The sequence below is a fragment of the Asterias rubens genome, chromosome 2, assembly GCF_902459465.1.
Source record: "Asterias rubens chromosome 2, eAstRub1.3, whole genome shotgun sequence".
Classification (NCBI taxonomy): domain Eukaryota; kingdom Metazoa; phylum Echinodermata; class Asteroidea; order Forcipulatida; family Asteriidae; genus Asterias; species Asterias rubens.
In genome coordinates this window covers 14,684,601-14,711,036 of record NC_047063.1, presented here as the reverse complement: position 1 = coordinate 14,711,036, position 26,436 = coordinate 14,684,601, and the positions used below count along the sequence as shown (strand labels likewise).

Here is a 26,436-nt window from a genome sequence, read left to right as displayed (position 1 = left end):
ATGCCATTTTTCTTCTGTACGTAGAGCTTTTCAATGGGGAATATTGCTTCTTCTAAATCGATACAAACAAGGGATCCTGAAAACAAAAAACAGGAAAACTTTTGAGGATGGCAATTCTATACTACAGAAGAGAAAAAACTGCACCCGGTTCTAGATAGCACATCTAATAGGGATAGAGAGTTGTGTATTATTGTATGACACATGATTAAAGTCTTCCCACTTGTAACCATCCAACCAACATCTCACACAAGTAAACCAAAATGGCTCAACGCTATTATAGCCTTCTTGAAAAAAGGTGGACACTATGGCATTGCACTGTTTGATTTGGGTGGACATGATCAGATTTACTCATTAAGTGTTACAACAGCGTGTCCGCCATACCTCAACATGGCTTAAAGAGCCATACCAAACTAGCAGTTTTCCCAGAAACATTCAGTGTCTATTTCTTCTATATTCCAGCAGCCGGCATGTGGTCCATACTCCAACTCTACTTTCAGTTGGTTTGTTTTGTTCAAATTCTAACAAAATATCATAAGAACCACCGGGGTCAAAGAGGTCTGCTGATTGAAAAGTAGTCAAAAGTACTCGTTACAGACATATAATGGTCTATTATTATCATCTTGCCTTGGAATGGGAAAGTCAAGGATGAACAGCTTGAGAGTGTGCAGACCACAGACATCGATGTGACATCTAGAAAAATGTAAACTTTCCCGTAAACGAGCGATATATCCAACACCAGTTCCACTTAGAACCAAATCGACTTGTCAAATTATGTACATGGTGTTTCAGCAAACCTTACATATAAACTACTTTATGGCGGATGCGTGCCCACAGCGGATGGATAAGTGTCGTACGCACATGTTGAGTCTACACACTTTGAAGGCGGGCATGCGCAGTGTTGTCAACCGTTTTGGTCACGCACGTGACTTTTTTTTCTCAGCGGACCATTGACAACACACTAGATAGCGCAGTCACCACAAAAGAAGAAAAAAAGTTAACTGCGGTGCTCTGTGGGTGTTTTTTTTTCTTTCTTCATGTACGTTCATAGTGATGAGGTACTGGTTGATGGTGATGATGATGATAATGATGCTGATGCTAGAGACTCGTGGGCAAGGAAGCGTACGTGGGCAGTAAGTAAGACTTAAGTAAGCAACAAATCTTGGGAAGACAGACGATCAAGAAAACGACAGGCGAAGAAACGGCAAATCATCAATCCGTGTGGTGAGGACGGTCAACCGGGAATTTGCGAACTCTCTCTCACACGACAGACGTACTTTGAAGTATTATACGGAGTGTGGAAGAGAGACGGGCCAGCCAAGGGGACGAGACGACGACGACGACGACGGTGGAGTTGAGAGGGGGCAACGAGGCACCGAAGATGACCAAGACCAACGCGCTGTGCTGGTGTGGGCTTGTACTGCTTCTTTTCTTGTGTTGCATTCAACAAGTGGGATGCTACCACTCCCTCCGGAAGCGCCTGATCCCCCAAAGCAAAGATCTAGCTAACACCGACAGAAACACCCAGGAAGTGGAACAGAGTGAAATGTATAATAGATATCGACGATTTCCAAGACTTCATGTAAGTAGCATTTCTTTTGGTTCTGCTTTACCAACTTCTCATTCCCCATAAGTAGTTTGTGCAATACGGTACGACCACTACTATAGTAATTAACTGTTTTGTGCCTTTTTGCGTTGGTTTAGTTGTTTAACAAACTTTTATTTCTGAAAAATGTATTCAACCGTTGGAAAAAAATATGGAGACCGCCAAAAACCGTGGAGACATCCAACATAGGGCTGTATAGTTGGTAGAGTGCCGGCACGCTAATCCGGAGATCGTTGGTTCAAATCCCACTTTAGTCAATATCCTTTGTTCAACCCCAAAGCGAAAAAATATCGATTTACAATGCAGTAGTGCATACATACTGATTATGGGTTAAACTATAAAATATGTCCACAATATAGACCAAGCACTTAATGACAATTTGAAAGAAAGAACAAAAACGAAAACAAAAACCAAGTCGAGATGTTTCACCAGAGTTCACGTCAAACACACAACGTTTTCAAACCGAATGATACGTGCAAGTTTAAGAGTGTGTTGTATTTTGAAGTTCAGGGTTATCACCAGAACAGCCTAGCTCAATTGTTGTTAAGTTTACAAGTAAAAATTTTCTCAGAAAACAAGTTTCAACCACTCAAAGCGAAACAAGGCACGCAGACAATCGCTGACAACCCGGCTGTTTGCCGAGTATGACAAAATGATCTGTGAAATTTAAATAAATCCATGTGCTGTATTTTGACGAAGAAAAACAAAAGGAAAGACAGAAAAAGAACACACTCAGGAAAGAAGAACAAAACCGCAGGAACTACTTAAAGGCACCAGACACTATTGGTAATTACTCAAAATAATTGTCAGCATAAAAATTTACTTGGTAACGAGCAACGGAGAGCTGTTGATGTTATAAAAACATCTCCCAGAAGTAACGTATAGTTTTTGAGAAAAGGGTAATTTCTGACGCAAGTATTAAAATACTTCTGGCCTAAAGCCTTTTAATATAGGCAACTAAAAGCACACACATTTTGTGCAATAAGGGTGTTTTTCGTTCATTATTTTCTTTCAAGTTCAAATGATCACATTAATTTCACAGATTTGTTATTTTATGCATATGTTGAGATAATACTGGTCTTTGACAGTTACCAAACGTGTCCACAGCCTTTACGGCTTCTTTCTATCATAGCTAACAACATCCATATCCCTCATTGGATAGGTTCAACCTAATCACCACAGTGTGAAACAACACCCAAAACCTCACTTGCCTCAATTTCTAGATCGTAGTCTTGCAAACAAACTCAAATTAACGGGACATCGTTGCGAACAAAGTGAGGGGTATCCATGGTAACTGTGTTAAAATGTTGTCACCCTTAATAACATCGCCATCATTAAGACATCGCCGCGCGGCGAAAAGTATACATACAGGTGAAGTTTAACTCAGTTAGCAAAAAAAATGCACTGATTAATGTTAAGGATATGTGTTTTTTCCCTTTAAGCAAGAGGACTGCTACGTGTAACGCATCAAGACCAATAACTCATCAATTTCCATTTGTTGTGCATCTTTAAACAAATTGCTGGGCATACATTTGCCTTTCACGCACTCTTCCCGCAGTGTTTCAGCTCTTCAGTCTGAATTTCGTTTAAATAAATTTACCTCGGCCAACTAAACTCGACATAAGGGTCTGGCAATGAATGCTCTTATTTGTGAAGAGTGGTGGACAATAACACTACCGGATCTTCCGTTTAGGAGCTTAGAATACAGTTGGAAAAATAAATAGTAAATTATATGGTTTGAAATATTTTCTTTTCATAATGTGGTAATCCTACAACCCAGGGAAAGTGTAACATGGAGCATGGTTCAAAGCCAAAGGGAGGGTATACCTACCTTTATCAACAATTATTGACCAACAACTTGTAAGAAGCACTGAATAGGTTGAAAATGTAACACAAATTGAGAAACACTGTCTTCCCTTTATAGGAATGTGTTTTTTAGAGAGAGGGATTCAAAAACATTGCAATCGGAGAAATTTTTCTGCATGAAAGGTTTCTAAGATTGTGTATATTCCAATATTACGGATGCGTGGACATAACCGCTCCAATATCTCAAAAGCAGTGTGTCCTTTTGGCAATTTTCGTAAACAAGGTTTATGAGTCCCTGTGGACACGGCTATCGCTATTTGAGCGAGTATTTGTTGTATAATGATTAAATGCACACATTAGCTTTTCAAGGCTTTTATCTGGCTCAATGCTCATACTGATTAATTGCTAATGACATTATTTTTCGACAATATCATCATGATAAAATGAGCGTTTTGTTGGGTTAGAGCTAAGCTATTTAATCATCATTAGCGTCGACAAGTCAACTGTAAAGGCGAGACTGAGTAATGATCTTTAAACAATGATAAATTGACCAACATGTATGACTGTCAGGTTTTTTCATTTGAAAAGTTACTTTTTTTCTACAACCAAAGGTTTCCTCCTTCCGCATGTTTCAATGTATCGCTTTAGGCGGCTGGGCAGTCCAGTGGCTGAATTATGGTTAAAGCAACTTTACATGACTGGTTTTTGCCCACAAAACAGTTGCTGGCAGTGTAAGTACTTTATGTAATCCAACATGCACATGCACATAAACTGACCGTAGAGCAAGGAACTGACAAACCTGTATAGATTGAGATCGATCGGTCATCTGGGTCACGTGAAAATAGTGAAAAACCGATTACATATTTTGCATGGCAATGATGGAAACAAAACGCTCATTGAGCGATAAACTCCAAACGCGAAATTATATTGTTTATTTCATATCAAAATGTGACATTTCAGACATAAATACTTCAAGGGATGTTTTCTACTATCATCATCATTAGACCAAGTAAGTTTTATGTAAATCTGTGATATTCACCATTTGTGTTTCTAAACAATTCTATAGAACAAAATTATATAATCAAACTGAACCTGGGATGTAGAAATCCAATGACATTACACATCCAGGTCAAGTTGAATCATCTTTCACTCATCTGACTGCATCCCCGGAGGGCTTATGGTTTATTTATCCTCATTGTTAAAGGGAAAATCACATTTAATTTTGGACCAACCATTTGATTGCTTCATTCCTAAACTAACCTGTGAAAATTTCACTTCAAAAGATGGTACCGTTTCTGAGATATCACTGAAAAACAAGAGAGTGATTAAGCTCACGGGGGAAGAATTATCCGTAATTGAAATTTAAAAACTGAGAAACGTTACTGTCACGCTTCTCAGATGTTACCGTCAGTAACGCTTCTCAGATTCAAATTTTTGGGATAAAACACGGCATTTTACCATAACCACATTACTTATCACTTAGTGATTTAAATCTACTCGGTTCAAATAAGAAAAACCTTCATTCAAATTAGGTTCGTTTCTTTGAAATAACTACAAAACAGTGCTCCATTTACAAGTCTAATGGAACAATCCAAGGCAAGTCAGTTTCCCTTCCGTAATTATACATTTATTCTGTGGAACTTTGGAATTCACACAACAAAATATGTTTTACTTGTCTGCATGCGCGAAGAATGTTAATATCCAATGGCCATGATATTTAAACCAAGGTTGAGTCGTGACTGGACTAGATATTTTAATTTTAATTAAAAATGAAAGAAGATTGTGTGGGGAATGACGCCATTTCCAAGGGGGAACACTTGATGCTGAAGATAAGACGTGTATACAGAAAGCACAGTATACGGCCCAGACATTGTGGGCAATTAACCGTTTTAAAACTAACGTCGAGGGTGACAACAAAATCAATCGGTAATAATTGTGTAAGAACTAAACCATTCCACTTTAGTTTCAAGACGATTTTGATCGACCGAAGAATATCAAATGAGCGATTCTTGTTCTGCAAGCTTGGACCCACATCAAACAACAGTCCTGCGAAATGTTCATTGTCTAGTCCTAAAAGCCTACATTGTACAAGATTATAGTTATCTGATTACCAACTGAAAATGCACATATTAATTATGTGAAAGTGCACAAAAAAATTGTCAGACAAAACATGTGAAACCTTTCGCTGTTATTACTGCAAAAGCGGGACTGAGAGTTTGCTGAAAACAAGAACAAAAACACAAATTACTCTCAATATTTCAATTGTCGGTTGGCATCACGGTGCAAAATAAAGGCAAAGACGGCGTTCACGAAACTATGGGCTTTTTCGAAATCACAGCTGTGGCCGGCTCATGGCTAGCTGTGCGCCCTTGTGTTAGTGCTCAGGGCTTCAGAGTAGAGAACTGAGACTGAAGCCGAATCCAAAGCCGAACCTATGTTCAAAGAACACGGAAAGTTTGACAAAATGACACAAAATCCGACTTCAAATTCAATTTTAAAACCACTTTCCTGGTAATCCTGACCTAGAAGGATCATGCTGACCCAGAAGTGGATCAGGCTCCCTTGGACGCGGAATCCGGGTCAATGCTGACCCGTAGTACAGTAGTACTGGTTGGAACTGGTTTGATGAACGCATTTACCTGACCACGCCCTCTGTAGGCATACCTCCTTAGGTTTTCCACACAAATTTCCTGTTAAGTAAGAAAGGTTTGCAGTGACACCATGTGCAAATCTGTAGTGGTGGCGCAGAGAGAAACCGGTTTTCACTGCTCGACGTTTCGGCCAGTGTGCTCTGACCGTCTTCCGGAGAAGGTCAAATGAAAAAAAAAAGAAAACAATTATATTGCTGTCGCTAGAGCTGCCCCTTAGGACTACAATTAAAATAATTTTCCACAGGAAACAAAACAAAACAAATATATTTTGCCATCAATGTATGATTAATTATCTGAGAGCATTGCAGGTTACACTTGGTTGCATTTTGACCAAATTGTTCATTTGTTGACGACAACATTATTTTACGATCATAAAATGAATATGAAACATTATTTGTTTCTGATCCATCTGTACATTGATCAATGTTGGTGGTGCCGGGCAGCTTTTATGGCGAGTACTCTCTAAATGTAAAAGAGTGAAAAACACCATTCTTTACATTTCGAGTTGTCCCTCATATGGCTCTTTAAAAAGAGTGGTGGTTATTTCACTCTTTTAGAGGAGTTTCACTCCAGGACAGAGTGAAAAATCACTCAAAAAGATGCAAACTTCAATCTAAAAGAAAGGAAGACCACTCGAAAAAGAGTTGTCCCTCATTCGGCTCTTCAAAGAGTGCCTTTTCACTCTTTTGCATTTAGAGAGTACGCATTCATGTGAAGTTAACAATTGCCCCCGAGTGTACAGAATAAAGGGGATTTTAAATTATAAAATCCCATCTTATAGAAGACAACATGGAGTCAACCACCAACTTAGCTATATTTAACACGAACCATTCGATGGTGGATTAATTTAGTTGTAAATATCCCTAGGAAATGAATGAGAAAATTGAAATGTAAATAAGTTTTATTCCTGGAAAGGGTTGCCTGTAAATTGCCCCCGTGTGGCATGGTCTTTGTGTAGAGATTTAATCTGAACGAACTTGAGTTATTACAAATGGCATGTTATTTATAATTCATACAAAACAAAAATACCGCCTACTTGAAATGTTGTTTTCAGCAAAGCCAAATTTGATTCTCTTCACAAATTGTGCGTGAGAGAAAAGTAAAACGTTTCATGGAATAATGTTTCAAGGGAAGTATTTCACCATTACCTTCTGTAAGCCCTGTAAGTTATTTATAAATTTGTGAACTTTTAATTTTTGTTCTGTTCAGAATGTGTATAATGGCTTTAAAAGCGTAAGTTAGAAACTAAACCATCATGTAGGATTTGAAAGTTTACATGGTGAAACTTTACATGAGTCCAATACCGATGTCTACAAGTTAGACATTACTGTATAAACATACGGGATTTCCATGTATTCAATATCGATGAAAAAGGTAGACATTCACTGTACAAACCTATGCGAATGACCAATGTACAATATCGAAAAGGCAACATTGATATGCTGAACATAAGAATGTCCAATGTTACATTTTATAGTTTGACTCAAAACATGTTTTCATCACAACGGACACCAAGTCTAATGAATTGGATTGTTCATCTAGGAAAGGTATAAATAGAGGGCCTGAACCAAGTTTTAGACCATCAAAGATGAACAGATGGAAATATGACTCGGTCAATATATTACACAACCCAATCGTTTCCCCTTTTTGTGCGTTTCTGAGGTGTGCTTCTTTAAAAAAAAAAAAAACTTTTTATCGACTTATGTCCAAAAATAAAGTACTCCAGTCATCCCATGGGGGAACGGTCCATTTAAGATTTGAATGCCGTACTGCACTCTCTCTTTTCTCCCACTCCACTTTGACACTTTAGACGACGCGTTTTCTTGTGTGAAACATTGAAATGCGCGCGATTTATTTCACCACGCACTCAATCATTTGAATTAGTCGTGTGCCAAGAAATGTCAAAACATCAGTTTGTGTTTATGACTTAACCGGTCTCGTTGAGAAAAAAACTTGCAAGGATCGAATGATATTGTGTCAATAGTTTGGTGACCACTTTTGAAACATCTGATCAAACATTTTGTTAAATTTGTGCTGTTACTGGTATTCTTACTCTATTTGCATCAAGATAATGTACGTCAATGTCAGGTTTTTCCATTTCTTTAATTGTTCTGGTAATTCCATTAATTTATTAGTCTACCGTGCGTACCGACTTATGGTGTTAAACCTTGTGAGTTGGTCGTACGTAACAACAGCAACAAACATCTAATGCTGATTGTTTGATTATATCTGGTGAGAAATCTTGACAAAACATTTGATTGCGGTATTTGCCAAATCTCTCTAATGGCTGGACACTATTGGTAATTGTCAAAGACCAGTCTTCTCACTTGGTGTATCTCAACTCAACATATGCATAAAATAGCAAACCTGTGAAAATTTGACCTCAATTGGTCGTCGAAGTTGCGAGATAACAATGAAAGAAAAAACACCCTTGTCACATGCAGTTGTGTGCATGCTTTTAGATGCTTGATTTCGAGACCTCAAATTCTAAATTTTGAGGTTTCAAAATCAAATTCGTGGAAAAATGCTTCTTTCTCGAAAACTACGTTACTTCAGAGGGAGCCGTTTCTCACAATGTTTATACTATCAACCTCTCAATATTACTCATTACCAAGTGAGGTTTTATGCTAATAATTAGTTTAAGTAATTACCAATAGTGTCCACTCCCTTTAAAACGTATATCAAATTGACAACATTTCCTCAACCCCTTTTTTTTTTGTTCACTATATATATTTTTTTAATTCCCCCATTAAACCCCACGTTCAAATTTGACACAAAAAGCAAGGAAAACAACTATTGCAAGTCTCACTTAGCTATAAATTTCTATGATTTGGAAACATAACAGATTTGTAATTCCGGTTAAATAAATACATATTTCCTTGGCACTATTTTGAGACACGGCGAAGACAGAAAAACGAGTAGAGTAAAATGGCGGAATGCTCAATCCTGTCTATGGCGCCATATAGAACGGTTTTCTATACCCGGTGTTACTCTCTCCGATCCACCTTGTATGCTTATTTTCTTCCGGGCAACACTTCAACATTTCAACATTAAATCCAGTATTATTTACACCCTGAGAGAATTGTTTAAGAAGAGTCAACACATCCTTCGTTCTCAAAATTGTATCGTTTTTGAAAATAACTGTGATCCTGATTATGATTTTATTAAGATCAATAATTATGAACAATCCAGATAAAAAACAGACAAATTTTGTGGCTCATCCGTCATAAAAATGAATAGAAATAAAAAATAAAATAAAAAAGGAAACTGAAAGAGCCAGCCTAATGATAACAGAACCATCTATTTTGTAAACTATTATGTATGCACAACACAATGACATTAATGTTGCAAACATTCGGCCTCCCATATGCCGACCAGTGCGATTGGTTTATCTTCATTACGAATGTCGAGGTAGAGTAACATACATTGGCAGCCATTTTGATTTTTTTTTAACTCGCTTTTTTCTCACTAAAATGTTTGAATTGAATTCAAGACCTCTGCAGCTGAAGTCTCGAATATTCAAGCATCTACAAGCACACAACTTGTGCAACAAGGGTGTTTTTTCTTATTCTTTCGCAACTTCGACGACCAATATTGACTCAAAATTTTCACAGGTGTGTTATTTTATGCATATGTTGAGATACACCAAGTGAGAAGACTGCTCTTTGACAATTACCAAACGTGTCAACAAGTGCCTTTAAACCATGAGCATCAAATGATTTATGACGTCAGATGTTCAGGCTAGACCGAAATCAGTGTCAGACATCATCTGTGAAACTTAACCGACTTCGGAAATGTGAACATTTAAAAATCGCAATTCAGAACGCCATCCATCGAAAACAAAAACTGAAGTAGAAATTTAATATTTCAAGTTTGCCGGTAAGTGGGCATTGGTTCAGTCACCCGAATAAGTGAACGGAATAAGATTTTCATGGCCTAAGCAACTCGTATTATTGCGTATGAAGTTTACATGCGAACATCATATTTATGACCTATATTTCCACGTTTCATTTATAATAATGTTACCTCCTCAAATAAGAAACAGTTTTTTCGAAGGGACTTTTTCCTGAAATGAAAAGTCTAAGAAAAGGGGTCACTTAAAACAAGCACAACAATTATTAAATAATTTTGTCTTTACCCTACACACTTCGGTGTAGGGGTAACAAATGAAATATATTATTTATCCCCGATGCAAAAAGTTAACATCTATTATAACAATGTTGTTTTATTATTATACGCAAATATTTACTATCATCTTGAAAACTAAATCTTGTGAGGGTTTGATATTTGATTTTTCCCCCCTTAAAATAATGTGATCATTTCGTTAAGAAATTGCAAACAATAATTGGGGACCTCCCTCCTAACAAAAAACACCCCAAAAAGTGCAGTGGTCAAACTCTTTGAATCTAGACAGACTTTGAACACATTGTTTCGGTTGTGATAACAATCGTGGACTAACAAAAAGTGTGGACTTTTTGTTCCTTTTGTAATGTCTTCGATTTGAATGTCACTAAGACAACCACACCCACAAACACATCCAGCCTTAAGGATCCAGTATGTAGGGTACTTCCATTATTGTTATATTATTCTCCTTTCTTAAGAAATACAGAACTAGAACAGACACAACCTTGTGGGGTACCACTATAACAAAGAAAACCTTTTGGGGTACCACTAGAACAAAGACGACCTTGTGAGGTACCACTAGAACAGAGACAACCTTGTGGGGTTCCACTAGAACAAAGAAAACATTGTGGGTAGCAGTGTTCTATTGGTAAACAAATATCCTTAAGTTGGCTTATGTAAGGGTACAACCATACCCACACTGTGGGCGTCTCACTGTGGTTTGTTAAAACTAAATAACACTTGCCTACATGAACAGCTAAGTGGCTTGTTGACTGTGGCCGAAAGACCGATAGCCTGCGGAGGGTAGCCTGTCGTTGCCGGCAGGCAGAGGCTTCTGATGTGGACCGTGTCAAAGTCCTTTTGTACGGTAGTGCTTACATACCTTTTTGCAAGGTAATATAAAAACAATAATCTTGCGGGTATTGGCTGAGGGACCGATAATCCAGTCTTTAAATAAGACCTGCTTGGAAATAATTCTGTTGGGGTGCAAGCCTCGTTCTATTACCCGACAATCCATTAGTTCAGTCCGGGGTCTCATTTCAAATAGAGTTGCATGAGCACAAAAGGCAGCTTAGCACAACCAACTTACGCTTACCAAATATTATGGTTATACCAGCCGATACACCATGTCACATGTACAATCTGTGGCTGGTATCCTGCTTATTTTTGCTAAGCAGACATTGTTTTAGCATTATTTTCTGCTCTAAAGATACGGCTGGTCCAAGAGGTTTCCCCCTTTTCAACAGAATACAATCACAAAAAATGCAACATTTCGTTTGATTGTCGCCCGAGCGACTAAATGTATTTTACCTTCAAAAGCAAAGTTATCGTTACGCCTAAATTGTTGTTATTTACATCATTAAGAGCTGACGGCTAACACGAGTATTCAAATACTAGGTAATCGATTACTCGAATACTCGATCACTCGATTAATCGAATTCCGGGATACAAGATGTGTCCAACGCATGCATTATAATAAATCATAATGATAATACAAAAATCTTCTAAAGCGCACAATCCGCTTAAAAGGGCGATTTATTTCAAAAACGTGACCATCGTGAAGATCTTGTATAGGCCCTATACCTACATACATTAAAGGGGTAAACTTTCCATTTAACTTACACTTAGGAACTTTTTGTGTAGGCTTTATAACACTACGTCGACAAAACAATTATTAAAAAATGTTTCTCGTTCAAGTATCCTAGGGCAGTCAAGTCAGGATATAAAAACGTGCCCAGTGCCTTTAACATCATTTCACACATTTTTGTTAAAGGCAGATAAGTCATAATATAGCAGAAACCCAGTGTCACCAGAAATGCAATTTTTCTCAACGATGTTCTTTCCTTCCTATCAAGTTAACAATGAGCAAGTTCGAGTGAGGCACCATAGTCGACTATAGTCGAGTACCCAGGATGTATTGATTGCATAGGTAACCATGGAACATTGACCAGTGGTTGAAAAATGATCGTCACCCGAACTTGCTCAATGCTGTGTAGATGTAATATTTTTTAAGCAATCGCTCAGAATATTCAGTCGCTCGTCGGGTCTACATTTCAATCGTGTACTTTTAAGCGCCTGAACGCAGGCAGAGCGGCAGTACTTCCGGCTGTTCAGCTGAACCAAGATCGTCCGGAGGATGGACTTATTTCAGGGCAAGGGTTCCGTGGCTAAGGGGCATATGAAACCCCCAAAGAGTCATGTTTTATTAATGTGTCTTCCAGTAATGCATGCATAACGAGATGAGAATGTTTTGAATGAATCTGTCCCAGAAAATAATTAACTCGTTTTGTTTTGGGGTTGAGAGGAGGAGGGAGTTTGGGGTTGGTGTTTGTATTTTGTGGAAAGACCCAAAGGGCATTATTTCTGTTTAGGATGAAAAGGATTTTTTACGGAGCAATGGGAGGGAAGGAGATGAAGCTCTACCCCGCAACCAGCCTGCATCTTCTTCAGCGTGTGGCCAGGGGCCCAGGGAATGACCTCACAAAACAAAGGGGAACGATGTCCACAGTTCACCCGTAAAATGTTGGTTTAAAACTTCAAGCAAAGGTCCTACGTTTGGTCCTTGCTCTATGGTATTTGGAACCGTTCGATCGTTTTAATCCTATGTAAATGTAGATACACAATAAAACGAATTTCTGTTAAAGGCAGTGGACACTATTGGTAATTGTCAAAGACTAGCCTTCACAGTTGGTGTATCTCAACAAATGCATACAATAACAAACCTGTGAAAATTTGAGCTCAGTCGGTCATCGAAGTTGCGAGATAATAATGAAAGAAAAATAACCCTTGTCACACGAAGTTGTGTGCGTTTAGGTGGTTGATTTCGAGACCTCAAGTTCTAAATCTGAGGTCTCGAAATCAAATTCGTGGAAAATTACTTTTTTTCTCGAAAACTATGGCACTTCAGAGGGAGCCGTTTCTCACAATGTTTTATACCATCAACCTCTCCCCATTACATGTCACCAAGAAAGGTTTTATGCCAGTAATTATTTTGAGTACATACCAATAGTGTCCACTGCCTTTAAAATAAAATCCTTTCCAAAGGTGGTAGTTTATTTATTTTTTTAGATATCGCCAAAAATCTGAAAAACACATTTTGGGAAAATTATCTGACAGTAACGTTTTTTAGATTCAAACTTTGTTGGATAAAAACTGAGGAAAATTTTTAGAAGCGTTACTGTGGTAACGCCTTTCAGATTGAGATTTGGTTGGAATAAAAACTTGGGTAATAATAAATGCCAATAAAAAATTACTTGGTTTTAAAATCACTGTTAGATTTTTTTATTTATTTATAACATTGTTGTTTGACTATTAGTAACGAAGTTAGATATAAAATATAAGAACAAATAATTCCATTAAATATCTGAAAATATAATAACAAATAATTCCACTAAATATCTGAAAATTGTGTATTCCTAATACTATATAGGGGCTATTCTTCCTGTTTGGACATGTTAAACCGCTCCTGATTTTCGGCGGTATTAAACAATCGAACGTTTCCAAAAACCAAATGTATATTTTGCCTTTAAGCCGTGACTTCGTTGTAATTTTAGGTTGCAGGTATGTTGTTTGATATAAGTGCCATGTCTTGAATATGCAAAGGAACTAATGGTTCTGTCATAACGTCTGGTTGCTTGCTAAGTTAAATGACGCCCTCAACGGTTTTTGGAAAAGAACAATAATAGTTATGGATACCCATCATCCAGTTTTCAACCAAACACACTATCCGTTATGCAACAACGAAAAATAGTTTAATCGGGATTTCCACAGGTTTCTTATCGACGTGTACCCGGAAGATGGGCTCAAGGTTCTACGCCCGTCTTTCTCTTATACGCAGTTTTGGTTTGTGTAGTATGGAATTGCCATCCTTAAAAAAAATCTTGATTTTGTTTTTAGGATTCCTTTTTTTAATCGATTAATAAAAATAAAAGTACCTTTTAAAAAGGACTATGACAGTGGCAGTTTTGATGTACAGAAACTAAAATTGCATCCCACAAACCAACCTCAATTACCCTAAGGTGTCTCAGAGAAGGCGGATCCTATCGCTTGTTATGAGGGGGGTTCATTCTGAAGCATTTCCCAATGTTGTTGGCTGTTGGCTGTTGTACAGCTGTTGTTGTTGTTGTTTTTGATATGTCTACATAGACCTTATCGCAAATACCAATGCGCAAGCGCACACTGTTGACTGAGGTGCATTGTGGGATAGATATGGATCAAATTTGGATATCAGCAAGACCACGATGCACCTAATTCCAAGCTTTACGCGCGCGCCCCGGTATTTGCGAAAAGGTCTATGGTGTATTTATATAGGTTGCCCTACATTGTAGTCTCGATTCAAGCAGTAACAATCTCTCCCTCTTGTCCGGTACTTATACATTGTCCTCATTTCCCAGGTAATAATGTATACACTGTCATTATTTTTTTCTTCTCCACTGTTTAACAAACAGCCACGCTAAACAAGGCTAACTATATATCCTCAGTGACCATGATGGAAACTTAATCTTTTGATTGCATGCCTCGTGGTAGTAAAGTGTTTTGTACCGTCTTCCTCGTGGTTCCGGCACCCCATCACTCCAAATTGGAATTCCTAATCAGCATATCCTGCAGTCAACAGGTACTTCAGACCCCCTCTGCTCGAGCCCCGAAGTCTTGTCCTTTTTTTTCGTCTTGTCCTTTTTTTGCGCGGGAACCGTCGGAGAAAACAAACTCGACCCGTGGAGAAGAAGATGCACCTCTCCCGGCCACGAGTTGTTAAGTGATTGCGACCAACCGTACTGTGGTTGGGCCCGGAGTTATACAACACTATGGGGGGGGGGGGGTGCTAAGAGAAGGCTAACAAATAGGGGGAGATGAGTGTTGGTTTGGACGTTGAATATTGGTAAAACCGACGATAGGTCAAAGTGTCAGGACTTTTTGAAGACACTGGACACTATTGGTTACTGTCAAGTCTTCTCACTTCGTGTACCTCAAAACATGCATACAATAACAAACCTGTGAAAATTTGAGCTCAATTGGTCGTCAAAGTTACGAGATAATACACCGCTTTGTCAGGGTAAAAACAAGATATGCTTTTTATCCAGATAACAATCATCCAACTAAACAAGAACCATTAATATTCAAATCGCTCTTTTACGTTCTAAACGGTCTATTAACAAAAGCCTATGTCATTCATTCATTCTAACGGCTTTAATCGGACATATTGTGATGGCTTTCCATTTTTCCCCATTTGTTTGAAGCAGAGAATTCTGTGCTTACGGCTAGCGGCGATTTTTTTGGCTTCTGCGCGTGCGTACTCCACTTTATTAGGCATACTACACTTACAAGGCTAGCGCAGAAATTCGGCGCTTGCACGTAAGCGGGGAATCGTGACCGTAAGCGCAGAATTCGTCGGTAAGCAGAGCCATGGAATTGGGCCCCGATGTTTTATGACTGTATTGGATCCAAGTGAAGACAGGGGGAACGATGTTGTTTATATGAATATACAAAGTCAATTGATTAGTGAAAAGAACAACCAGCAACAAAACTGACCACAAATAATGTATTAATTAAAATAACCTCACAGTCTCCTGACGATGACTAGAGCAAGCTAGTCGAAACGTTGAGACCAATTATAGAACTGACTCCGCGGCAATACAGTTAATTACGATCCTATAAGCTAAAGTAGTAGTCCAGTCTAATTTCTATACCATCCGCCCTGGTAATAGTTAAAAAGCAGGACAGTTCTTTTCAGAACTGAGAAGTCTCCCGAACCTCCGATTACCTACTCCACGGCAGTAGAATAAAGCAAGACAGTTCCCTAAGAACAACTCTACCTGGCAAGTAGATACACACATGGTGTTACCGCAAACCAAATATACATTGATACCTCACCATGCAATGCCTCAAATCCTATAAACCTCACATTAATTACCACAACTTCAATCCGTAGGACCTACCACGAACGGCGGATGTGCTGTCTTTATATGCGTCCGCAATTGGGGTGTATTATCACTCTTGTTCCCATATCGTCCTAATTCCTCTTTAACTTGCAAATCCAAGTTAACCTTCAATCCTTTTAATGCATTTTAATTGGGAATTACTACTTAAAAATAGGAGAGGTATAAAAAAGAAACCTAGTTCGACCTTTTATACACGGAAGTCCGTATCATTAAATGCGCATTGATTGTTCGGTACTTGAAATTATGGAGAAATTCACCGATGCCCAAGGCACGGTGTACGCTACTATAGGCTTCCGTTACGGGCCAGTTGAAATGGAACTATCCCGGGGTTAATAATGGCATTTATGAGTTTTGAGATCATTAGTATAGAATCTTGTTTGCGGGGTACCACAGGGACCTATACTTTGGCCTTTAGATGGACAGGAATACATCAATGGTACAATTAAAACTAGAATTTTAATTGTCGGAGAGGACAATTTACAGTGCTCGTGTGTTTTGCTAGCTATAGGTTCGCCCTCGTTAACAATTTTTTGTCTAGTTTCCGTTTACCCCGAAATTTAGTAAACCAGTTTGAAAAGGGACTTGAAACAGGTTTTTTTAGCTAGCAACATCCAATGAAGTTATAATAATATTATTTAAGTTATCAGCGCGCACTGTTCTACAATATTATTTCATACAAGCCCGTGAACGAGGAAATATTAAAATATCATAGCGCCCCCTTTTGTTTGTGTGTCCACCTGGATAGGACAGGAGTACGTTTACTTTTTAAAAAGACAACGTATGACTTGCCCTTTAAATGTTTAGATCAAAATATATGTTAAAACATACGCAAACATATAAAAAATACATAAATAAAAAAATATAAACAAATACTTAATATGTAAACAAATAAATTAAAGTAAATGAAAACAAATAGTATATATAATGATGGTCAAAGAAGTGAATGAAAAGTCTTCATTTTTACGTTTTGTGGAAAAAACCCTGCTGAGTTAACATTTAGGAGTTAAGAACAGCAGCCCGCCGAAAATAGTTTGTCAAAATCTCTGAGTCACAGTTTGACTTATTCTTAAGGCTACACAGGCCCACACCAATCTTTGACGCTCCTCTTGGGATTGTGGTTGGCCCAATTTCATACAGCGGTTTAGGGAAAAAGTAGCAAAACACAATACTGCTTTCCAGAATTAAGTTACCAGCCAAAACACTATGCCACATCTTCCATTTGTGACTGTATCATGTACCTATTTTTGCTTTGTTGAGCAGCTCTATGAAATTAGACCCATATCAGCAAAGTGGGTCAATGTTGAGATATCTCTGTGTTTGTTAGCCTAGTTTCATACTTAATTATTCTATTTTCTAAATATTATATATCTTCTGGCTATTGTGACTTTGGCTTAAGTTTCGTCTGGATGAAGTTAACCACGCTATGGTTGTTAGGAATACATGATGTGAATGTTTACGTTGTACTATATTAGCGATATCTTTGTTCTTGCGTAGTACTAAGAATAAAAACCAATGTGTATTGGTGTGATAGAAGGTCCTAAGGAGCTAGCGGCAATCATTGAAGTATTTACTAAAAGCTTTAAATCAGGATTAATTTAATTTTTAGTGCAATGGGTCTACAATCAAACCCACCCCCAAAACGGAACATTGCATGTTTTCAGCCGGCTAAATTGTCAATAATCACCACTTTCGCCTCCCAAAATAGTGAGGTTGAACTTGAGCGTACAATCGGTGCATAAATAATGCATTGCACGCTCCACTGAGTTCGCGTGCACCTGTGTGTATGGGCGGTCCGGCGCTGGGCATTAAACAACACAACGCTTTCGGCTCTTTGGGCTCGGAACAAGATCATCAGGTGCCGGAACAAATAACTTTCTAGCCGGAGTTGAACCGGAAAGACCTTTGAGAGATCTGCTGATGGCGAATCTCTCGCGGGGACCGAGTGCAAGTCTCCATCACGATCGAGTATGGTTTTATGCTTAGGATAGGGACACAGAGGAAGGCGTGGGTATACCTCAGGCTCACTTAAAGGCACTGGACACTATTGGTAATTGCTAAAAAATAATTTGCAAAAAAATAATTGTTAGCGTAAAAAACTCTCTCGGTAACGAGCAATGGAGAGCTGTTGATAGTATATATAACATTGCGAGAAACGGCTCCCACTGAAGTAATCGGCTCCCACTGAAGTTATTTCTCACTCAAATAAAGACTTCAGGCCTGAAGCCTATTTTAAGCATCTTAAAGCACACGTTTGTGCAGCAAGTGTTTTTTTTTCTTTCGTTATTCTCTTGCAACTTCGATGACCAATTGAGCCGAAATTTTCACAGGTTTGTTATTTTGTGCATATGTTGGGAAATACCAAGTAAGAAAACTGGTCTTTGACAAAATACCAAAGGTGTGCCTAACACTGGATGAATCATATAATGGTTAACCTTGCGGTGTTTACTTCAGAACTATAAATCTTCATCACTTGTTCTTCCATTAAAATGGGACTAATGGGAGGGAGGCATGATCGTACATTATAATCCATCTCATGAAATGAATCATTTGGTTGAGAAACCTTGTCAACCAACCCGCTCGTTGCACCTGTTCAAAGGTGGCAGTGTGTACTTTGCAGGTCCGGATAAACCAATCAAGAGTGCACCAGACTAAAAAAACACATCCATGATAGCAACTAATAAAAAATACTCAAACATACTCAACAAGTATTGTTAAAGGCACCATTATTGGTAATTACTTAAAAATAATTATTTTCATGAAACCTTACTTGGTATTAACGAGTACCGGAGAGATGTTGATGGTATACAACATTGTGAGAAACAGCTCCCTCTGAAGTAACGTAGTTTTTGAGAAAGAAGTATTTTCTCACTAAAACATTTGAATTTGATTTCGAGACCTCAGAATTAGATTTTGACGTCTCGAAATCAAGCATCTAAAAGCACGCATTTTTTGCAACAAGGGCGTATTTCCAACGTTGTCTCGCATGTTCGACGCAAATTTTTACAGGTTTGTTAATAGTGTACAGTGCCTTCTCAGCCTCTTGAAATTATTTTAATTACAAGTTGCAGATATAGCTAAACTTCAGATTTCTTTTCAAGTATTCTCACTTGATGTGTCGCAAATTCTTAATATAATAAATATGTGAACTTTTAGACTCAATTGGTCATCGAAGTTGAAAGGGACAATGAAAGAAAAAACACCCTTGTTGCAGAAATTTGTGCGCTTTCAGATGCCAAATAAAAGGCTTGAGGGGGAGCCATTTTTCAAAATGTTTTATACTATCTACAGCTCTCCATTGCTCGTTACAAAGTAAGTTTTTTTTATGCTTACAATTATTTTGATTAATTATCAATAGTGGATAACACAAAGACGCACGTGACGTGACACGTTTTCAAATCGAGTTCCATTATTTTATGAAGTCATTTTTATTTCCTGTTCTGGCACAGAGTGTTATTGCATAGCAATAATATGCAAATCGGTTTGTACATCACGCTCGATCAATCAAAAGCCACGCGTTCGACGGCTGATATAGTCATCACGTGTGCGTAAAAATGAGAAGAGTTGAATGAAAAGGTAGTGTTTGTGATCAAAATCTTTATTGTTTTTTCCTTACACTGACACTATTTGATTAAGTTGTCAATCAGTATCTCGTCATCTCGGTTTACGGGTCTTTGCGGACGCTGGCTACCCGGTTCGCAATATCCCCTTTTAATTGGAAAATAAATATTGTATGACATCTAAAGTCGATTTGTCGGCTAGAAATCTCCAACTAAACCAGGTATTTTCACAGATCTTTGCAGCACGCATTCATGGGTGTAGTTTTTGTTATATTTATTATTATTTTTTAAATTTAAATAATGTGGTCATGAAGGGTCTTCTTCATTCTATTTCTTTTAAAATTACGTTCAATATTCATTATTATAATTTTATGCTGTATTAAAATCATGCATGCTGAAAGAAACCCAGAATAAATGTAACTGATTAAAAGCCAAAAAAAGCTGATTACAAAATCGAGCTCCTCAAACACAAACAAACAATAATTATTCGGGGATACCTTTGATACTGTTTAATCTACTGTGTTATCCATTGCTTGGCAATTTTATCATTTATATTCAGCCCTTTTAACGTTGTTTATTTGAAAATCGGATGCTGTGTTTTTTCCCCCCATTTTTAATTTATATTTTACAATAGACCAACTAAAAATATAGCATACTCCAAGGGCCATGTTACACTGGGCGATCTTGCATGCAAAAACGAACACTTCGGCAACATAATATACATTTTTCTAAACCCACGTAGGCCTACTGCCACAAAAACATGTGTAACTTATCAAGTGATAGTTTGAATTTATTTTTGGATCTGGTTACATGAATTTTTACTTTCCCGTTGCAAAGTGGATTTGTTTCTTCAAATTATAGTCAGAACCCCTTTCCTCAGCCACTAGTCTAGTCATTGAAACCATTAAATTCCCATCATTGTGGTTTGCCCATGTATTTCTTTTTAGGGATTGATTTTGAATGCAAATCACGTGTTGAAGTGCGACTAGTGGTTCTCTAGGGAGCGCCACTTTCCCGCTAATTCTCCCCCCTTCACGGCCGCTTGGTCGTATTCTCGTCTCGGTTCACTCTCCGTGGAGTGGGGCCCGCACTGTAGCTAAACCGTTTACGCTCACAAAATCGCTATTTTTTCGCGACATTATAGAATTCGCATGTATATCTGGTGCCCTTAACCTGTATCGCAACTGACAGAAATACAACATTAATCAGCGTAATGACTCTCACACAATGCTTGAGCAGTTTTGGCACGAAACCAAAGTGCTTTATCCTGTTTGCCGCCGAAGAAAACGCGCCGGTTTAAGATTTGCTGTGGTCTTTAACAATGTCTTTACCTTTTTATGTCTTGCCTTGTGAGTCTCTCCTTGCGCATAGGGGTATAACTTTGCTTGAATTATGGGCTGTGAGTTGTATACAGAGTTGGGTTTCGTAGTAATAGTTTGAATTAACAAGATTTAAACTTCATTTCGGTCGCCTTTTGCTTTAGATTAGGGATAGGGTAGGCTTAACTTAACCCCTTCCAATTATGCACAAACTTGAAACTTCAAAAGAAGTTGTACACTGTGCAAAAACTTTTATCTTCCAAAGAAGTTGACGGCTCTTTGATACGGCATTTAAAATCAAGTCAAACAACAGTTTTTATTTAAAGTATTATAATTGACAGACTTATTGGTTAACCATTAAAAGGTTATTTCAAAAGGTTAATCTGTTTGGAATGGAAGCCTGGTGGTACGGAAAATGTTGTTATGACCGACTTTAGACCTATGTTGCATTTATCATTCATGACTAATAGTGATAGACACTTTTCTAACGATTCAGTGTTGATGATCTCATAACAGGTTTTTAATGACAGCTAGATACATTATTTATTTAGCTTATATACTTGTTACCAGAAAATTGCACTTGCGTCGTTGAAAGGTGTTGTTAGCTGTTCTAATTTTGAGTGTTTTATTTGGCATTTAAAGGCAAAACGTAGGCCTACTTGGTTTTTGTTCAACCTTTCGATTGTTTTAATTCTACTAAAATGTAGATGTATATACAAGAAAACTAACATGTGACAATTTCATTTCAAAAAGGTAGTCATCATTATTTTTTGAAACATCACCGAAATTCCGTATAGCGATTAATTCGGAACAATCCCCAGAACGAATACACAGTCTAAAAAGCATAACCGCAGTCAAAACGGGATGGTTTGTTTTGGTGTGGGATATATCTTCCTCTTACAATAAAATGATTACAAAAATCCTTTTACACGAAAAATATATTTCCGCCTGAAAAACTGTCCGTTTTGAGGGGGACAAATGTCAATTGACTTTGCCCAGATCACCCCCTGCTTCGTCAGCTCGATATACATGTAGGGGCCTATAGGGCCTTCATGACACTTTAAAAACACAGTCTGTCGTTTTCACTGAATGCAGATCACCGCCTTGGTGGATAATTTCGCTGAAAACCCAGAAAGAGAGAATTAACCTACGTTAACGAAGAAACACTGTATTTTCCCCTTAAACAACAATTGCGTCCTTCCTTCCTGGCATCACATCCGATCAACCGGCAAAAGGTAGTAGGCCTAGTCCTGATAACCCATATAGTTCAGTAAGTCTTTCAAGTCAAGCCGCTTTTTGCGGCGTGTTTGTTTTTAAAGTTTTTTGAAGATGACTAACTGGGACAGGGGATGATTTCCGTAATGGGGAGATCACGATGAAACAAGAAGCCGTGAATTTGGTAAGCAATTACGGTGATGGAAAAATCACGACAGTATTGGGGGTCATAATATATAGAGTTCTCTCTCGGAAACACTGAAATAATTTACTGAGCTGTATGGGTGTCATGGAGTGCTGGCCCCGGGAGCAAAAAACAAAACAATTTTACAACTACGTGTTGGGAGTGGTAAAACTCTCGTGACCATAGTTATACAAATGTTGACTGCTTCGAGTGCTTTATGGTTAAAACTATGACTCCCTCGGTGATCCCCGGAGCGTTCTATTTTCCCGAGGCGAACCTGGAGCGTTCTATTTTCCGTGGGCGAAGCCGAGGGAAAATAGAACGCTCCGGGGATCATTAAGTTACAGACCTGAATGCTACAATCCACGGACGACGCGAATACAGATTGCGAAAACTTTTACTGTGCTGCATGTAGTGTCATGTAATCCGAAATGGTTACAGACTATTAATTTATCATCCTCGTACACGCAACGGACGTCTGGGTACTGGAGGCCGTGTGATAGTCTTCGGACTAGCGCACGGCAAACCGATGCACTATCACACGGCCGTCGTCTAGTAAAACTAAGAAATATCATGTGACGCGCTCTAAACCAATGAAAAGGCAGAATATAATGGGTGTTATAATAAGGAAATAAATGTAACCGTTTAATATTTTACATTGATACTGAGCCATATATTGAATAGCTACGTTTGAACTTGTACGGCCTAAAAAGGGGAAGGTGTTTATGTTAGTAATCACACAGTTAATGCCCACGGAGTACGAGACCCGAGGTAATACAATTCTTGTTCCATTTTTTTCCTATACTAGTAAAAGTTATACTTTCCACAGTTCAGTGTTGCATATAGGCGATTAGTAACAACCCTATGCGTGATCCAGTTTAGACCCTGCATATGAAAGCAAACGGCGGTGCCAACTGCAGGGTTGGTCACACACGACGCATCTTTGAATCTTTTAGAATTGCTGAACATTTCTGAAGATGCAAAGTCAATTTCCCATTACAAGCGATCAATATCGGGCACTCTTTATTCTCAAGCCATTGGTATCGACCTACTTGTAGACCCACCTGAAGCAAATAAACTCTAATTTTGATGGATCATATACTTTTTGTATATTTTATCGAACTGAACTTATCGCGTGCTTCAATATTCGGTGGCTTTTACCGGAATTGCCAGTAACCTTGACGTCCTTGGTTTACAACTGACTTTTCGAAATCGATTACTTCTTTACTTTTTAGGTTACTATCACTAACTTTTTGTATGCAAGATGCCAGACACACAAGGCCTGAAGGCCACTTCAAGGTGTGGGGTACAATCAATAATTTTTCAAGGGGCCGCGTTGCCACCATCTCTTGGGCTGAGACAGGGTTACCCCCTCTACAGTCCATACGGATGCAGGCTTGGGTATCATCCATGGTAAGCCTGCCGGCTGGTGGTAGCAGAAAGCACTACAGCTAGATGACACGCCACAAATCATAGTTCAAATTTGCTATTGTGGTTGGTGTTTGTGGGAGAGAGAGGAGCCTACCAAGCTTTCACCAAAATTAAAACTTTTCCATGTTGCGTATTAGAAACCATTGCCTATATCCATCAATTATTTCTGGACCTTTTATTTTACTATCACTAATTATAGTTTACAAGTTTTATATTGTTGCCGGTGTTTGTTGGGAGAGAGGGGACCGGGGTTGCCTATAAAAGCTTTCATCAAAGTTAAAACCTTTCAAACGTTCACACCAATTTACTAATGTATTAGAAACCGTTGCCTATATCCGTGTCGAGAGTGATCGCCTGCTCCCTGCAGCTGATTCAATTTTGGGGCAACACCTTGTCAGGAAAAGACAACATCATCACTTTACATGTCAACATTTCCCCCGCTATAAACCGGTAATCCGGAAATGTATATACCAGCATTGACAAAGTTTCTTTCATCAGTGGCAACAGAAGTGTATACAATAATTGTTGTTTTGTTCAACAAATCACGCTTTGAAATGTTTAATAAAGTAATGGTATCTCGACAGCAAAGAAGTAAAAATGCACAACTCGGTTTTCGTTTCAAAATTAAAATTCAAATCACGGCGAGTGGTTTCGAGTGGAGTCTGAATAAGAAAGATAGACCGATGTTTTGATTGGAGTTGAGTTAAATGGTTTATCTAAGCATCGACAGGAAGAGAGGTTGACTGACAAGCCGAACCTTAAATTGGGAACCACAAACTGTTTGCTTGGCTATTATACCAATCAATATTCAACGACTCTGTTATTTTATTTCATTTCATGTTTACTTCGCTGATCTTTGCTTTGAATTAATTTTTCCCGTCATTGTTTTTAGCTACAACGTTACGAATAATTAATTGTCCTTGTTTTGAGGACCAATCTTTTTCGGAGAAGTGTCCGCTTGTTGTTTGTTTTGTAAGATTACCTTTTGTTTGCGTTCTTTGTACCGCAAGTTATAAATTCAATGGCAAAAGGGTGAGTCTTTACTTTATAAAATATCTTTTAAAAGGTCACTCATCTTCAAACCTTTAAGAAATGACAACAAGAAAATTCCCTTTTTCTAAGGGGTTGAATAAAGGGAACTTATGGGGGTGTAGAATAGTTTTATCCTGTAAATATCTAACTTAAAAGAAAGATATGCAAAACCACACGACAATAATTATGTGAGAAATGCATACGGTGCAAAGACGATGTGCGTCAAGAGCTGTAATTTTTTTACAACACACCAAAGATTAATATTGAGATGAGTTGTTAATATTACCAGATTCTATGTCACTTTCAGCCATTTCTTTGTCGTTTTGATCCTGGGTCAAACTGACCCAGAAATGGGCAAGGCCAGACCCAGAAGTGGGTTAGGCCCAACGGGACTCGTATCTGGTCGGGCAATACCGACCTGTAAATGAGGCATGTTTCCAGTGACATGGGTCATTTATTCTGACCCATTTTGGACAATGAGACAGATTGCAAAATGTTATCAAATGTTATAATTAATTGACTCATTTTGTCTTCTCCATGCAGACCTGTATAACTGATTCGGATTGCGAGGGGCTGAACCGAGCATCGTGCTGTGTGACGGTACACACCAGCTCCGTCCGGTTATGTAAGGAACTCAGTCAGCGGGGCCATATCTGTAACATCTACAGCCGGCCTCACATGTGGAGCGGGGAAAGACTAGGGCTTCACTGCCCATGTGAGCAGGGTCTGGAGTGTATCTCGGACTCGACTTCATCGTTTGCCAGTAGAGGCACTTGCATGAACTAGTAGGGGGACAACAAGTAAAGTGCCAACACCTCTCAAAGAAAGAACCCGTGCGACTCTTTCTCCAACTTTAGTGGAGATGAAAACAGTGTTTATTGACTAGACTATATGACGAACTTACCATACTCTTTAGCAGAAGGTTCTTCTGTCAAGTTGACTTTATAAGAATGTAATACGGGGATGTGGCTAGCCTTGTCTAAGCTATATGAGATGGCCTACTCGCGGAATCATACGCATCAACGACAGGACCTTAAAGTCTCAATAACCACACAAACAACTGGTTTATTGAAATGTTTTTTTTTTTAATGTCGACCGACAAGCTGGGGTTTTCATCAAGATCGGAATCGGAGTGGATATCAGGATTGCATTGACACTGAAACGAAATATTAGACAACTACCGATCCTCCACACCGTAAAATGAACTTGTTAACTCACCACTGAACGGCGCCAACATACGGTTTCGCCAGGGACGACTCCAAGTCGTCCTGATTGACGCATGAGGTCCTACGGTGTGACAAAGCCAGTTTTCATCCTCCAATGGTTGCTGGGTCAACTCGACTCTTAGCGGTGTTATTGACCAACGATGCAACACTTTACAAAAAATGGCTGGGAAATGACTTGAATCGACAGAGAATGCCGAATTTAGACATTCATAAGAAACTCGCCTTTTCGAAACGAAAGATCGGCCTCACTGCTAAAAGACACGACACAGGACGGTTTTACCGAATTGACTTTTTCGAGAATTTTACCCGCTGTTATGAACTCATGTAATTCCATCCTTTAAACTGGCACAT

The 26,436-nt window shown here is 38.5% G+C and overlaps 1 protein-coding gene across 1 annotated transcript; it reads left to right on the top strand.

Moving 5' to 3' along the window:
- The first annotated feature begins 1,013 nt into the window (after positions 1 to 1,013).
- On the top strand, positions 1,014 to 25,831 carry LOC117307103. The gene is made up of 2 exons (XM_033791762.1): positions 1,014 to 1,579; positions 25,403 to 25,831. Exons 1-2 carry the CDS (start codon positions 1,379 to 1,381, stop codon positions 25,643 to 25,645), a joined length of 444 nt encoding a protein of 147 aa, XP_033647653.1. The 5' UTR covers positions 1,014 to 1,378; the 3' UTR covers positions 25,646 to 25,831.
- The last annotated feature ends 605 nt before the right edge of the window (positions 25,832 to 26,436 follow it).

Excerpts from the sequence above, each read along its gene's own strand:
- LOC117307103 (XM_033791762.1), top strand. The coding sequence starts at position 1,379 with ATGACCAAGACCAACGCGCTGTGCTGGTGTGGGCTTGTACTGCTTCTT. Across the intron at positions 1,580-25,402 it reads GACGATTTCCAAGACTTCAT|ACCTGTATAACTGATTCGGA; the intron begins GTAAGTAGCATT and ends TTCTCCATGCAG.